This window comes from Topomyia yanbarensis, chromosome 3 (genome assembly GCF_030247195.1).
Source record: "Topomyia yanbarensis strain Yona2022 chromosome 3, ASM3024719v1, whole genome shotgun sequence".
NCBI lineage: Eukaryota > Metazoa > Arthropoda > Insecta > Diptera > Culicidae > Topomyia > Topomyia yanbarensis.
Genome location: NC_080672.1, coordinates 87446409 through 87464764, shown reverse-complemented (window position 1 = coordinate 87464764; position 18356 = coordinate 87446409). Strand labels below are relative to the sequence as shown.

The following is an 18356-nucleotide window of genomic DNA, read 5'->3' as shown; positions in this document are numbered from 1 at the left end:
AACATTCCATGTGAAGATTCCATCATGAAAGGAATGATTGTCTGGCTACACGGAGAGACAACAACTAACGCAAGTGGCCTGTTATACTGACGGTGGAAAGACGTGCTGTTGCTGGTGTCTACTGTTCTGAAATGAGATTGGAACAGTCTCACTCACTAGGTAGATACTGTACCGTATTCCAAGCAGAAATCTTTGCGATTATGTACGGGGTACAATAGGCCCTTCAACAGAGTTTGTCCGGCAGAGTTTAAGCTTCTGCTCCAATAGTCAGGCAGCAGTTAAGGTCCTTAGCTCAGACAAATCAAGGTCCAAGCTAGCATTGTCAACTCTGTATACCTAGTCTGGGTGCCCGGACATTCCGGTATTACTGGATATGAATGTGGTGACGAATTGGCCAGTGCAGGTGCAAGGGAACCGTTTTATAAACTTTTGCCATATATGAATTTCTATTCATTCACCATCGGCAGCTACCCGAACCAGGGAGGGAAGGGACTTTACGACATAGTAGTAATCAAATTTGAAAGAACCGAAGAGATAAAGGGGAGAAGATGGGGAGAAGCAATTTACAGTTGACCGTGCTTTCTTCAACGACTACATACACTGTACCGGCTCGAATCGGCTACGGCCCGGCGAATCTTCCGATAGACATACCTGGAAGTAGAGAAGGAAAAAAAAAACAAATGTAAGCAAGATTTATTATTTGTTATTATTGTTATAAAATTTTATTATGAAACATAAACGTAGAAATAATGATCACCAGCAGCAGTATCGACGTTATTTTCTTTTCTTCATTCACTCTCTTATCGTTTTGTTTTCGAGCTTAGACTGTATTGAAACCGAAGACACCGACGTAAATTGAATAGGTGTCTCATTTAATTTAGGAATCCATTGTTAATTAGCTGGGAGCATTTCTCAATTGCGGACAAAGAGACACTAATTTAATTGCTTTAGAATTGATTTTGAAACTGTAAATTTATTAGAGAATGGATTAATTCACTTGGCTTATTTTGACTCCGATGAAACGTTATATCGGACATGCACAGTCTGGGTGATCCCGGGATCTAGCTCAATTTCAAGTACCATACAAGATGCACAAATTCCTCCGGCATAGTCTAGATTTCAGGGCCAGGGTCCTACATGAAACAGAGAAGGTATTGGAAAGATATAATTACGGTTGTTTTTGCGACCCTCTCCGATCCACGATCGATAGTTCCCAGCGCATCTCTTCACTGTAGTTAAACGGGAGAAATAGAGAGCCAGAGAGTGCTCGTTAGGTCTCTCGTTGGGATCAATTTTCAAAGGTCGCCTGAACTTGGCACTTACACGCGTTCCCCTTCGCCTTCGACGACGACGTGCAAGACTAAGGTATTCGAGGGCCGACCAGTGTCAGCGTGACACGTATTCACTTGCGTGTGCGGTCTGATTTTCAAGAATTTCAACACGGTACCTAAACTACACCTCACCATACACCGTCACCAGTGGCCATTCCACAACCCGATGCGATAGTAATTCGATACAGGTTTGTTGAGTTCCCCTCTGATGATCTGCGCTTACGGATAGCGGCGACATATTTCACATTGGTGGCCTAAACCTCAACTGAAATGGGGGGCGACCATGGCAAACGGTCGGCAGCGTCGGTGGCGGCCAGGACATCGATAACAACAAAGCAAAAACAACAGAGACTTGCACCGCCCGCCATCCAGGAGAAGCTGGTGGTGTGTTATTCTTGGTACGACTGAAACAAAAAACCGCCGCGTTGACGGGCTTTTCTGTGTTGATCGCAGTGGCTGAAGGGGAAACCACCCCGTGAGCTTGAAAATTCTGAGAGAATCGAGTGTGAGAAATTTGTTTGCCTCAGATTTGCAGCATTTTATTAATCACTAACGGTTTTTCATCAACACCAGTTCAGGAGTGTAGGACTACGACGATGGGTGGATTGGGAGTCGAAAAGATTTACAGTCTAAAGAAGAATATATGTTTGAGAATTAAAAAACGTTCTAATTGAAATATTAATTGAATTGGAGATTTCAGAAACTTCTTAAGACAATAATGACTACTATTAAAAAATTACAAAAATCACAAAAATTACAAAAATTACAAAAATTACAAAAATTACAAAAATTACAAAAATTACAAAAATTACAAAAATTACAAAAATTACAAAAATTACAAAAATTACAAAAATTACAAAAATTACAAAAATTACAAAAATTACAAAAATTACAAAAATTACAAAAATTACAAAAATTACAAAAATTACAAAAATTACAAAAATTACAAAAATTACAAAAATTACAAAAATTACAAAAATTACAAAAATTACAAAAATTACAAAAATTACAAAAATTACAAAAATTACAAAAATTACAAAAATTACAAAAATTACAAAAATTACAAAAATTACAAAAATTACAAAAATTACAAAAATTACAAAAATTACAAAAATTACAAAAATTACAAAAATTACAAAAATTACAAAAATTACAAAAATTACAAAAATTACAAAAATTACAAAAATTACAAAAATTACAAAAATTACAAAAATTACAAAAATTACAAAAATTACAAAAATTACAAAAATTACAAAAATTACAAAAATTACAAAAATTACAAAAATTACAAAAATTACAAAAATTACAAAAATTACAAAAATTACAAAAATTACAAAAATTACAAAAATTACAAAAATTACAAAAATTACAAAAATTACAAAAATTACAAAAATTACAAAAATTACAAAAATTACAAAAATTACAAAAATTACAAAAATTACAAAAATTACAAAAATTACAAAAATTACAAAAATTACAAAAATTACAAAAATCACAAAAATTACAAAAAATTACAAAAATTACAAAAATTACAAAAATTACAAAAATTACAAAAATTACAAAAATTACAAAAATTACAAAAATTACAAAAATTACAAAAATTACAAAAATTACAAAAATTACAAAAATTACAAAAATTACAAAAATTACAAAAATTACAAAAATTACAAAAATTACAAAAATCACAAAAATTACAAAAATTACAAAAATTACAAAAATTACAAAAATTACAAAAATTACAAAAATTACAAAAATTACAAAAATTACAAAAATTACAAAAATTACAAAAATTACAAAAATTACAAAAATTACAAAAATTACAAAAATTACAAAAATTACAAAAATTACAAAAATTACAAAAATTACAAAAATTACAAAAATTACAAAAATTACAAAAATTACAAAAATTACAAAAATTACAAAAATTACAAAAATTACAAAAATTACAAAGATTACAAAAATTACAAAAATTACAAAAATTACAAAAATTACAAAAATTACAAAAAATACAAAAATTACAAAAATTACAAAAATTACAAAAATTACAAAAATTACAAAAATTACAAAAATTACAAAAATTACAAAAATTACAAAAATTACAAAAATTACAAAAATTACAAAAATTACAAAAATTACAAAAATTACAAAAATTACAAAAATTACAAAAATTACAAAAATTACAAAAATTACAAAAATTACAAAAATTACAAAAATTACAAAAATTACAAAAATTACAAAAATTACAAAAATTACAAAAATTACAAAAATTACAAAAATTACAAAAATTACAAAAATTACAAAAATTACAAAAATTACAAAAATTACAAAAATTACAAAAATTACAAAAATTACAAAAATTACAAAAATTACAAAAATTACAAAAATTACAAAAATTACAAAAATTACAAAAATTACAAAAATTACAAAAATTACAAAAATTACAAAAATTACAAAAATTACAAAAATTACAAAAATTACAAAAATTACAAAAATTACAAAAATTACAAAAATTACAAAAATTACAAAAATTACAAAAATTACAAAAATTACAAAAATTACAAAAATTACAAAAATTACAAAAATTACAAAAATTACAAAAATTACAAAAATTACAAAAATTGCAAAAATTACAAAAATTACAAAAATTACAAAAATTACAAAAATTACAAAAATTACAAAAATTACAAAAATTACAAAAATTACAAAAATTACAAAAATTACAAAAATTACAAAAATTACAAAAATTACAAAAATTACAAAAATTACAAAAATTACAAAAATTACAAAAATTACAAAAATTACAAAAATTACAAAAATTACAAAAATTACAAAAATTACAAAAATTACAAAAATTACAAAAATTACAAAAATTACAAAAATTACAAAAATTACAAAAATTACAAAAATTACAAAAATTACAAAAATTACAAAAATTACAAAAATTACAAAAATTACAAAAATTACAAAATTACAAAAATTACAAAAATTACAAAAATTACAAAAATTACAAAAATTACAAAAATTACAAAAATTACAAAAATTACAAAAATTACAAAAATTACAAAAATTACAAAAATTACAAAAATTACAAAAATTACAAAAATTACAAAAATTACAAAAATTACAAAAATTACAAAAATTACAAAAATTACAAAAATTACAAAAATTACAAAAATTACAAAAATTACAAAAATTACAAAAATTACAAAAATTACAAAAATTACAAAAATTACAAAAATTACAAAAATTACAAAAATTACAAAAATTACAAAAATTACAAAAATTACAAAAAATTACAAAAATTACAAAAATTACAAAAATTACAAAAATTACAAAAATTACAAAAATTACAAAAATTACAAAAATTACAAAAATTACAAAAATTACAAAAATTACAAAATTACAAAAATTACAAAAATTACAAAAATTACAAAAATTACAAAAATTACAAAAATTACAAAAATTACAAAAATTACAAAAATTACAAAAATTACAAAAATTACAAAAATTACAAAAATTACAAAAATTACAAAAATTACAAAAATTACAAAAATTACGAAAATTACAAAAACTACAAAAATTACAAAAATTACAAAAATTACAAAAATTACAAAAATTACAAAAATTACAAAAATTACAAAAATTACAAAAATTACAAAAATTACAAAAATTACAAAAATTACAAAAATTACAAAAATTACAAAAATTACAAAAATTACAAAAATTACAAAAATTACAAAAATTACAAAAATTACAAAAATTACAAAAATTACAAAAATTACAAAAATTACAAAAATTACAAAAATTACAAAAATTACAAAAATTACAAAAATTACAAAAATTACAAAAATTACAAAAATTACAAAAATTACAAAAATTACAAAAATTACAAAAATTACAAAAATTACAAAAATTACAAAAATTACAAAAATTACAAAAATTACAAAAATTACAAAAATTACAAAAATTACAAAAATTACAAAAATTACAAAAATTACAAAAATTACAAAGATTACAAAAATTACAAAAATTACAAAAATTACAAAAATTACAAAAATTACAAAAATTACAAAAATTACAAAAATTACAAAAATTACAAAAATTACAAAAATTACAAAAATTACAAAAATTACAAAAATTACAAAAATTACAAAAATTACAAAAATTACAAAAATTACAAAAATTACAAAAATTACAAAAATTACAAAAATTACAAAAATTACAAAAATTACAAAAATTACAAAAATTACAAAAATTACAAAAATTACAAAAATTACAAAAATTACAAAAATTACAAAAATTACAAAAATTACAAAAATTACAAAAATTACAAAAATTACAAAAATTACAAAAATTACAAAAATTACAAAAATTACACAAATTACAAAAATTACAAAAATTACATTAATTACAAAAATTACAAAAATTACAAAAATTACAAAAATTACAAAAATTACAAAATTACAAAAATTACAAAAATTACAAAAATTACAAAAATTACAAAAATTACAAAAATTACAAAAATTACAAAAATTACAAAAATTACAAAAATTACAAAAATTACAAAAATTACAAAAATTACAAAAATTACAAAAATCACAAAAATTACAAAAATTACAAAAATTACAAAAATTACAAAAATTACAAAAATTACAAAAATTACAAAAATTACAAAAATTACAAAAATTACAAAAATTACAAAAATTACAAAAATTACAAAAATTACAAAAATTACAAAAATTACAAAAATTACAAAAATTACAAAAATTACAAAAATTACAAAAATTACAAAAATTACAAAAATTACAAAAATTACAAAAATTACAAAAATTACAAAAATTACAAAAATTACAAAAATTACAAAAATTACAAAAATTACAAAAATTACAAAAATTACAAAAATTACAAAAATTACAAAAATTACAAAAATTACAAAAATTACAAAAATTACAAAAATTGCAAAAATACCAGAATTACAAGAATTGCAAAAATTTAAAAAAGGAAAGTATACAAAAATTACAAAAATTGACAATATTGACAAAATTGACAAAATTGACAAAATTGACAAAATTGACAAAATTGACAAAATTGACAAAATTGACAAAATTGACAAAATTGACAAAATTGACAAAATTGACAAAATTGACAAAATTGACAAAATTGACAAAATTGACAAAATTGACAAAATTGACAAAATTGACAAAATTGACAAAATTGACAAAATTGACAAAATTGACAAAATTGACAAAATTGACAAAATTGACAAAATTGACAAAATTGACAAAATTGACAAAATTGACAAAATTGACAAAATTGACAAAATTGACAAAATTGACAAAATTGACAAAATTGACAAAATTGACAAAATTGACAAAATTGACAAAATTGACAAAATTGACAAAATTGACAAAATTGACAAAATTGACAAAATTGACAAAATTGACAAAATTGACAAAATTGACAAAATTGACAAAATTGACAAAATTGACAAAATTGACAAAATTGACAAAATTGACAAAATTGACAAAATTGACAAAATTGACAAAATTGACAAAATTGACAAAATTGACAAAATTGACAAAATTGACAAAATTGACAAAATTGACAAAATTGACAAAATTGACAAAATTGACAAAATTGACAAAATTGACAAAATTGACAAAATTGACAAAATTGACAAAATTGACAAAATTGACAAAATTGACAAAATTGACAAAATTGACAAAATTGACAAAATTGACAAAATTGACAAAATTGACAAAATTGACAAAATTGACAAAATTGACAAAATTGACAAAATTGACAAAATTGACAAAATTGACAAAATTGACAAAATTGACAAAATTGACAAAATTGACAAAATTGACAAAATTGACAAAATTGACAAAATTGACAAAATTGACAAAATTGACAAAATTGACAAAATTGACAAAATTGACAAAATTGACAAAATTGACAAAATTGACAAAATTGACAAAATTGACAAAATTGACAAAATTGACAAAATTGACAAAATTGACAAAATTGACAAAATTGACAAAATTGACAAAATTGACAAAATTGACAAAATTGACAAAATTGACAAAATTGACAAAATTGACAAAATTGACAAAATTGACAAAATTGACAAAATTGACAAAATTGACAAAATTGACAAAATTGACAAAATTGACAAAATTGACAAAATTGACAAAATTGACAAAATTGACAAAATTGACAAAATTGACAAAATTGACAAAATTGACAAAATTGACAAAATTGACAAAATTGACAAAATTGACAAAATTGACAAAATTGACAAAATTGACAAAATTGACAAAATTGACAAAATTGACAAAATTGACAAAATTGACAAAATTGACAAAATTGACAAAATTGACAAAATTGACAAAATTGACAAAATTGAATAAAAAATTAACAAAATTAACAAAACTGACCTTTGCATTTCGTTATTATTGTGTTATTGTATTCTGATCGGGTTATGGGGAGAATGTGACATCGGCCATGTCCAAATGAAGAAAGAATGAATGTTAGTTCGATACCCGATCAGAATGAAATAACAAGATTATATCAGAACACATTTTTTGTATTATAAATTAGGTCTCGTTAGTAGTTTAAATAACAAAAATTTATAACAAGTAACAATGCGAGATATAGTTTTGAAATATTTCTGTTATGTGTTTCTGATCGGGTACCTACTGAAAACAAGAAATCTTCTGCAATTCCACGTGTGTGATAATGCTATGTATAATCTGATCTGGGCAGCCGACAGCAGAGAATTTTCATATGGCATAAAATTGAATGTTGCTCGGACGCTTCAAAAACTTCACAAACTGGAAAACGAACTCAATTTGCGGGTTGAAAAACGTGTCTACACTGGATGATAATTTATTGAATCTATTCTCTTTCTACGAACATAGACTAAACAGCTATCGATGGGATGTTCAAAATTAGACCTTGAGCATTTATCTTGTCCTACCAGAAGTGTACAATATATTTTATTTAATCGAAGAATCATAGCGTAAAAACAACATTTGTAGGGAAACCAACTAATTTTAATTTGGTAAACCTTTTATTAATTAGATTTATTTAATTTTTGTTCATACCGCAAAATACCTTGATTCCGTTTTAGCTCTATCACATACCTTAAGCAAACGCTTAGTACCACATATTATGTGATTTTTCAACCACATCAACCCACCACTCACCGTAAAGCACGGACATCAAATCCGTTTTTTATTACCGGAATCCCGCCACATTTGCCAGCCATCAATTTGTATTTGTGCGATAAACAACTAAAAAATGGCATACAATTTCACACATTTTTTGCTCAATTCCACCACATGAAGCGGACCTACCGATCGACCGACCGACGGTTAACAGCCCGTATCGGAGACGGCGAACCAAAGAGGGGGAAAAAGAAAAGTGACCCCGATTCGACCACCCAAAATTGTTATGTGCGGTTTTGAGGGTCAAAACAAACCGTGTGTCGGTTTCAATACCGCATCGAACGTGCAAAAAGGCAACAACAAATGGCATCAAAACAAATTTGCTTCCGAAGGAACGAAGCGGCGTGATGGGATGAAAATTGAAAATAAAAGTTGACCTTAAAAAATGCGGCCGGTGGTGTGCGCGGAAATGCTCAGCAAAAAATTAGTCTTAACTTGCACGGCAGCGAGGGTTGGAATGGAGGAGCTAACGGTGGTGTTAAGGTACATTTCCGGGTTGAGCGTACAGTGAGCATCCATGTCAAAAATCTGGCTTCACCGTGAATTCAATCTACCATATGGTTAGTTGAAATAACGCTTTTTTACCTTATTTTGTTGTATTTAGTATTATTAATTCGGAGATAGTTATTTTTTGCGGGAACTCTTTTGTAAACTACGCTCAAACCAAAAACAGCTGCTTTCATTCATTTGATAATAAGCAGTATTCAGCCAGTGCCTTGAACGGAAATTCAATGTATTGAGACTGAATTCGGTAGGAGTAGAAAATTAAAGCGCATTGAAGTACCTTCGGTTGAGTTTTGCTTTTCAGCTCGCAATAGCAGAATAATCGGGAAAGCGCAATCTGTTTGTTAGATTATTTTTTTCTGCGGATTTATGCCCATCCGTGATTGATATTGATGTCCGTCAAGTACCTTAGACCTTACGAATTTTATCTCTTTCATTGACTTTCTAATTCTGTCTGAGACCACGGTTATGGCTTCGAATCAGTGCAATAAAGCAGTAGGGCTGCGAAATGTTACCACAGCCTCAAATAGCTTGCCAGACTATGACTTTTTTACCTAATGGTTCAAAACAGTTCAACACCGGCCCTTCTCTTACTATATTGTAGTCCCGACGAAACCTACGTGAAATTCCTCACGTAGGTTTTGTCGTCCATGATTACACACACACCAAAAAAATCTGAATTTTCTCGCTGACGTAATTGCAAACATGACACAATTAAACAAGCCGCAATTCACTAAATGACGAAAAATAACCGTGTTCCGTGTAATTTTACATGAAACATAAACTTTACATGCTCAATGACATAAAATTACACTTACTACCATTCAGAACAAATGCCATATGTGAAGTAAAATTACGTGCTTTACGAAATTCATCGTCATGTAAAATTGGAATCAAACGTAAAACTAAGTCATTTTTTAAGCTCGTATATGTCAGAGTCAGGAGACGTAAATTTACACGATTTTTTCTAGGTGTGCAGTTCAAATTCCCGTCGTATCGCACAACATGCGTGTTTTTGACTTGAACCATGATTCTTGTTTTGAACAACATTTTGGCTACTTCTTCTTCTAGTAGGTTCAAGGACTCAAACGGGCTTTATCACGATGAACATTTGACTTGGGAATGCAAACATATTGTATCACATCCCGCACTGAATTCTTCTTTTTTGTTAAGGGTTTCAGTGTGAAAAAAACTTTTTGTGCGAATTTTTTTTAAAACTTTGCGTGAAGCGAATTAGTCAAAACTTTTGTACATTATACTATAGCATTTCAATAACATGCTGTAATTTTTCTTTGCAATATTATCAAAAAACAACTCGGTGACGAAGCTTTTTGTAGAACGTCTCAGGAAAACGTGATTTACCATTCCATTTGCCATTCAAAAACTACTTAACCGATTTCTTTCAAACTTTGCATACACATTCTATATAAAAATACCTAACCCCTACGTTGAGTTTATGAAATAAATTTTCAATTAAGGGGTATTTTTATTCATTTCAAATAAAAATCACTATTTTTCACGAAAAATTGCGTCTTTTTATGAGTAAACATCCCTTTAAATGAAAAATAATTCCAAAAACTCAACGTAGGGGTTAGGTATTTTAAACATAGAATGTGTATGCAAAGTTTGAAATAAATCGGTTAACTTACTTTAGTGTTTCGGATAGCTTAAGTTAAGTAGTTTTTGAATGGCAGATAACACCGCAAATCAGGTTTTTTCTACATTCTCCAAAAAGCTTCGTCACCGAGTTGTTTGTCGATATTATTGCATAGAAAAATTACAGTGTGTTATTGAAAGGATGCACTATAATGTACAAAAGTTTGATAAATTTCCTTCACCCAAAGTTTTAAAAAAAATCGCAAAAGAGTTTTTTTTTTCATGTTGAAAACTTTAACCCCCCCCCCCCCCCCCCCCCTCAAATAAATTCCGCGATGTCAGGTAAGTTATTTTGAGGATAATTTCTTGTTGATTCGAGGGTTACCGAAAGTAAAACTTACGGATACTAGGTCATCTTCAAAGGATTTTAAATGTCCTACAACAATTGTCAGAAAAGTGAAAATGGTTTGTAAAGAGAAATTTAATTCAATTCCAATAAGCCAATTCAATGAATATAGTACTATGCAAAAAAACCGACTGCGAGGTAATTCGTGAACAATTTATATTGAATCTCAATACAGAACCAAAAATAACGGATTGTTCAGGGGAGCGTCCTAGAGGTCCAGACTCCTCCCGAAATTTTTAAATTTGTTGAGAATTTTAAAATTAGTTTCAATTTTATGTTAGCCTCAAATTTAAAATCATTCCAAACCACAAAAACTGATTCCAATTAAAAAAGGTTACTACGAACAGCAAAAAAAATACTTGCAACTTTACATCTTGCCAGATGCACACGTCAAATGTAATATTCATTTTTTCTAAGAGTGCGTCTTACGGATTGTACAATGTTTATTTCAAAATCGAAATTTCGGACCCTCCCCGAAAATATTTTTTTCCAATGCCAGCATTGATCAAACAAGCTCACACTCCCATTGGACGCTGCGGACTTCAAGCTTCAATACGATATTTTAAAACAGCATTGCGCATTTAACCCATTCATGCCCATGTTGCTTGTGGACAACAACGATTTTAAACAGCTGTAACTTTAGATTGCGACAAGATTTGCTCACAAAAACAAGTAAGACTAATAAATTTGACTATTGCCTTTTATTTGAGCATTGACTGTTACAAGGATCAGCTCAATAACTGAAATTATTGTAATTAGTCTGATTGGATTCCGATGGAGCAGTGCTGCCAGGGACAGTTTACGTTGACGACAGAAAATGCATTTTTCATATATCTTCGCTACGGTACTGTATTTTTGAAAACTAATGAAACTTATCAATTTAGACTGTATTTGGCTACGTTTTCCAAGCAATTGGACTATTGTATATATTGTGGGAGCATTGTGTTGACCATTGGAAGGTAAAAATTATGCAGCTTCTAGCACTGCAAGGAAAGCACCTATCTTTATGAATAAAGGCTTTTCGCGTTTTTTGATCTCACCGTTTTCAAGGAAAAATAGTTTTGAAACCATACATGCACTAGAAAAAAGTTGGCCATGAAAGGGTTAAGGGCTAAACAGTGCACTGAACGCTGTATTTGAACACCGCAACCGTTATATCTTTATAACTGCACTCTGTTGAGAAACATGTCCCAGTAAACACCGGAGCAAACTATTCTAAAATGGAAGCAGTATTTTCAACTTTGGGGTAGTAGTGTCCGATTTTCGCAAATAATCGATTAGATGCTAATCGAATAGATAATCGATAAGCGAATAAGATCAATACTCGAGTTGGTAGTAAATATTAGTTTGTCCACCATAAAAAGTCGCTTGTCATTTAATTCAGCGATTTATACATTTGACGTTAGCAATCTCTTCATGAATTTCCTCGAGCCGGCAGGGGTTCCTCCAGACCATTTCGTAGTACGACTCAGATTTTGGTCGGCAACACATCGCGTTGCGCGTGTTATGTTGTGCTGTAGGTCTCGTGTTTGTTGGGTCATTCGACAGAGATATTTTGTGTCGTTTTAGAGTCGCATCAGACCATCTGGTGTACAGTACAGGCGGAAGGGGGTACTTCTGAGAATGATAAGGAAAATAATGGGGGCAGTTAAATCTGGATATTGATGGTTTTAAGGAAGGTGTATACGAGGGACATATAGAGGAGATCGCGGCGTACCAGTACATCTCGAATCGGGACATTGGGTGATCTTCCTTGGGCCCGAGGGGAATTCAATAGTTGAGATCTGGCAGAACAGTACTCGGCGCATGCCCAGACAATATGTTTGATATCATGGAAACCGTTGCCACAGGTGCAGATACCGCTATTTACGAGCCCAATACGTCGGAGATGAGCGTCCAGCGTGTAGTGATTGGAATGGAGCATTGCGAGGGAACCCAAATTAAGGTAAGCTTGTACGATCTTAGGGTGCTTACAGAGTGGCCGCGAGAAGCTGAGCAGGGGCTGGCACTGACATTAAAATGCGAGATGCGAGAAACCCCGAGATAATTGAATGTTGAAACCTGAGCAATAGTTTGACCCATTAATTGAAGCTGTAGTTGCGCTGGTTCACGCTTCCATTAAAATACGACTAGCTCAGTTTCCTCCGTAAAGAACTCGATACCCAGCTGGAGGGCCCAAGCAGATAAATTGTCCAAGGTATCTTGCAATGGTCCTTGCAGATCGTCAGATTTGGGTCCTGTAATAGAGACCACACAGTCACCTGCAAGCTGCCTTAGCGTGAAGAAATTGACAAGATATTAGTCATCGTCATTCACGTGAAAGTAATGGAGAAGGGGGCTTAGACATGAGCCCTGGGGAAGACACATGTAGCTAATTCGTGATGTCGATAAATTACCATGTGAAAAATGCACATGTTTTTCAGACAGCAAGTTTAGCAAAAAATTGTTCACAGTCGATGAAAGACCATGCTGGTACATACAGGACAGTATTGCAATCGGTCGATACGAGTTGTGGTCGGAAGCTGGTTTTCCTGGTTTTTCGGATGGCGATGACTTTCACTTGCCTTCAGTCATGAGGGACAATATTACCCTCAAGAAACTTATTAAATAAATTCAACAAGCGTCTCTTGGCAGTGTCTGGCATATTCTTGAGCAAGTTGACTCTGTCTGGCCCTGGGGCTTTATTGTTACATGATAAGAGAGCAAGTGAGAACTACACCATCGAAAACGGTGTTTCGTTCGCGTTATTGTGAGTGGACGCGGCGCGGTAGATCTTCTGTGCTGGGGCGGAAGCCGGACAAACCTTCTTGGCAAAATCGAATATCCAACGGTTTGAACGTATATCCAACGTTAACGCTCTCTTTGGTATTGTTTCGGTCTCGTGGGCGGCGGGCCGTATTCCAAAGAATGCTCATCGATGTTTCTCTCGTTAGTCCGTCGACGAACCGGCGCCAGTAGCTACGTTTTTTGGCTTTCATCATACTCTTCATGCGCGTTTCCGCCATCCTGTACTGTCGGTAGCTAGCTGGCAGCCCGTCGTACCAGAAGGTCTTACACGCAGCGGCCTTCTCCGCGTACACGTCTGAGCACTCTTTGTCCCACTATGGATTGGGAGGACGTCCACGTGAGTTCGCATCTGGTACGCGTTTAGTCTGAGCTTGAAACGCGGTATCGAGAACCAAACCAGCCAGGAACCCGTACTCTTCCTCCGTAGGAAGCTCTTGAGTGCACTCGATTTTGTCGGATATCGCGGACGCGTAGCTCTTCCAATCAATATTTCGTGTGAGGTCATACGAAACGTTGATTGTATTCGGTGGCCCTGAACCGTTAGCACTATTAATTATGATAGGCAGATGGTCGCTGCCGTGAGGATCAGAGACTACCTTCCACATGTTATCTAACCACAGCGATGGCTAAGGCGCTCGGACGCGCTTGAGGGGCAGGAATCCGTGTCATTCCACCCGTGTTCAAGATGGTCATATTGAAGTTGTCGCAAAACTCATGGAGTGAGGTAGATCGATTATCGTCATGAAGGCAACCCCATGCCGTACCGTGGGAGTTGAAGTCACCTAAAAATAGCCTCGGTGCGGGGAGGAGGTCCGCAATATCGCAAAGCCGTCGGTGGCTAACTGAGGCTCTAGGGGGGATGTAGGTGGAAGCAATGCAAAGGTCTTTGCCTTTAATTCTGGTTTGGCAAGCGACAACTTCAATGCCTGGTGTCGAGGGGAGGTCGATTCGATTGAAAGAATAGTATTTTTTTGATTATGAAAAGTACTCCTCCGTAAGAGTCTTCTCGATCCAAGCGTTAATGTTAAAATTGTGGAAGTGTAGGTTTATTTTTGAAGTGATATATGTCTCGCATAGTGCAAATGCATCGCATTTCAAGTTATTTAGTAAGATTTTAAACGAATCGATTTTCGGGATAATGCTTCTGCAATTCCACTGTAGAACAGAGATTAAATCCGTGACCTCGTTCGATGAATTAGCCATCAAAGGATACAATTGCTGAAAGGAGAGGCCATTTCGCAGTGAACTGCATCAAGGATGTTTTTACTGCGGGGAGAAAGCTTATCAAGATGCTTTTAAGGGGGTCAGTAATATTTAATACTGTAAGAATACGGTCCCATGTGTCATAGAAATTTATTAAGCCAGCGGTGGTTTCTTTCTCTGCTGAGATATGGGAACACTTGGGGTTTTTGATGTTTGATGGAAGTGCTCCTTTCCTGAGCTCAGGTTTCTGAGTTGCTTCGGTTTTGCACCAGTACTTTCTTGAGTGGTTATTTTAGGGGGGCCATGAAGAGACACCTTCTGGCCTTTATGGCGAAGCTTGGGAGAGGAAATGTTATTCCTTTTCCATTGCTTCTTGGCACACCATAAGGTGTCCGTCCTGGGGTTCATCACAGTCGCCTTCGTCAGTAGACAAGTTGGTATCGATGTTCGTAGAGAGAGGTGAAGTAGCTATCTTAAGTATTTCTGCAAAAGATCGCTTAGAGCGTACCTAAAGGGAGCTTAGATTCTCCTCGCGCTGTTTGTACACAGGACATGAAGGGAGATCATGTGGGTTTCCCCTACAGTAGAGACACTTTTCGACATCCCTTCCACAGGATACATCCGCACGATTCCAATCGCATTTCCCACAACAGCCTTTATTGTTACAATGGGAATCTGTGTGTCCCAATTGTTTGCAATTAGTACAGTTCATGACCCGCGGCAAAAAGAAGCGAACAGGTCGACGAACCTTGTCAATAGGAGGTAGTTGGATAGAGCAGAATCGGCGAAGGTCACTCGATAAGATAAGCACTCCAGTATCTTCACTGGCTTAAGCATGGGCTCTTTGAAACAACCAGTCCTATATTTCAGCAGGTCCTCGCAACTCAGACTCGAATCGGAGACTACCCCGCAGACTTCAACCCTGTTAGCTGGAATATACACCCTGTACTTCTTCGTAAAGGGCCCGTAGCCAGCAATATCATTTGCCTGATTTAAACTGTTAAAAACCACCCGAAGCTTATCAGGGCGAATTTTTGATATTTCTGTCACGGCCGAATACCGATCCGTCAGAACTCGAGAAATCTGCAATAGATTCAAACACTTTTTGTCTTTGGTCTGAAAGAAGATCACGAAGGGTCCGGCGGCCGTGCTTGGATATACTTTGAGCTGGGGAGCCTATTTTGGTCCATCTCACCTTGAGATAAACCGCCGTTAGGGGAAGCCATTTTTGCCCGGGCCTATCGCTCAGTATACTAACATACACGTATGAGAACCAAGAAGGGGAAATAATACTTAACTTTTGTATGTAATGGTTACTAGAAGAACATTGCTTCACTTGTCACTGACCGGCTAACGGTACTCATAATCAGAAACACAAAAGAACGGAAAAATACTGATGCGCAAGAAAACCTTGAACGCGGATTAGCACTATACTTTGTCATTATACACTGCACGGACTGGCAACAAAACATTTGTGTCTTGACCGAGCGCTCGAAATTGAATGAATGAAACTAATGCTTTTGTTACAAAATTTGGGGCGAATGCCGCTGGAAGATGGGTTAAGTAGGTTTTATAAGATATTGTGTGCTAGAAAGTGGAATCAACGCAACATTTTCCGATAACGCTAACGTTACATTCATCGAAGTGCGTTGACGGTGAACGATGAAATCAACGTCGCTGATTCAACGGCAAAAATATCGATTCAACGATATCGCGTTGAAACGATAACGATGAATTCATCGCATTAACAACCCTGGTCCCCGACATTACCCACCCCTAGTTTTTCAATTTGTTTTCGAAAAAATCGAATTCAATACAAATTACAGCGCAACAGGATGAAGTTTGTTTTAAGTACATTTGCATCGGCCTTCAGATAAAAAATATCGGAAGATTTTTTTAGAGAATATCGTTTAATGAATGAGTCTGAAACCATATAACTTTTGCATTACTAAATGGCTTCCTAAAAAATAAAAAAAATCAGTCTTCACGTTTTATCTATAAAAATTTCCCAGCTGCTTGATGAAATCGGATCTATTGAAAACTTGAACCTTGTTCATGCAAGAGTTCCTTGTGATAACTTAATACACTTTACACAGATCTCACACGTTAAATTGTTCGAAACACTAGTCTTTGTGATAAAAATAAATATTTGGAATCAATTCATGGCGGGATTAGATTCAGGGATCCATAGTTATGTACAACATTAAATAGAAATTTACACACCTCCTTTGGGTTATTGACAACTTTTGCACACGGAGCAATTACAGTGCATCGGGGAATCGATTGCCTTTCAACTTAGCCACACTCAAATTACGAAACGTGGGCAAACTTTTCTTTTGCCTCCTTACTTGTTTGTCGACTGATTGAACTGGAAACATGCCGCTAATTTTGCATGTTTTTATGGTTGCTTAAATTTTTTTTGGCTGGAATCGGTTAACGGGAGACGACGAGCATGTCCGGGTAGTAAAATATGTGTGCGTGTTTGTCTGCTTGGATGTTGTATGTGTGTACGGTCGTTATCACGATAATGATCAGGAAATCAACAGTTCGGTCGAAACAAAATGTTGACGTAATTCGATGGTTCGTTATTATGCATGTGGTTTATCATGATATTCGACCGAGGCCTCCGCGCAGAGCGAGATTAAAGCAAAGTGGATAAATGTGTCAGTGTAAGCAATCAAACCGAACCGATCCCATCCGATAGTGCTGCAGCACACAGGTCGCTCAGGTGTCGATTTAAAGCTCGGTAGCGTACTCAGTTGCAAGTTTGAATATCGTGAATCGTTGAACTTGGAGGTAAATACTTTGACGCCCCCCCTCGCAACAACACTGTAACTGTTGATTTTGCCAAATGAATGCTGGGGCTTTTTTTGGCGCTACCCAGCTACGGTTGATTCGACCGTTTTCACAGTTCCACCGAGCGACTGAATGGCGCTAAGCCGATTACTGGTTGGTGATGGCACTGATTGCTGCTTGATTGTTTTTTTTTTGTCGGGGATCGGATTTAAGTTTATTTTGAGATTTATAATTATGCAAACCAGATGATATCGGTTTCGAATTAAGCTTTTCGCTTAAGTACTGTTACTTCAGAGCGTACAAATTGCAAAGCTTCGCGAGTTACTCGGTGTAATAACAGGGTAAGCGATTTAAGAGACCTTGTTTCATCACGAATTTGAACTAGATTGCAGAATGTTACAAGCGTCACGTAGACCTATCCAAATGTGAATATGAGCTATCCCGCATTGGCAGCTGCAAAATGACACGTACGGTAGGTGGTCTAGCTTTCGTCTGCGTCTAGAG

At 32.6% G+C, this 18356-nt stretch overlaps 1 protein-coding gene across 1 annotated transcript in view; it reads right to left on the bottom strand.

Annotated features, from left to right (window-relative positions):
• Positions 1-465: 465 nt before the first annotated feature.
• The window catches only part of LOC131689136 (uncharacterized), a 537510-nt gene continuing 519619 nt past the window's right edge, over positions 466-18356 (bottom strand). Inside the window, exon 6 of the mRNA XM_058974004.1 lies at positions 466-651. Within this exon, the coding sequence (XP_058829987.1) occupies positions 620-651 (32 nt within the window). The 3' untranslated portion in view covers positions 466-619. The remainder of the gene's footprint in view (positions 652-18356) is intronic.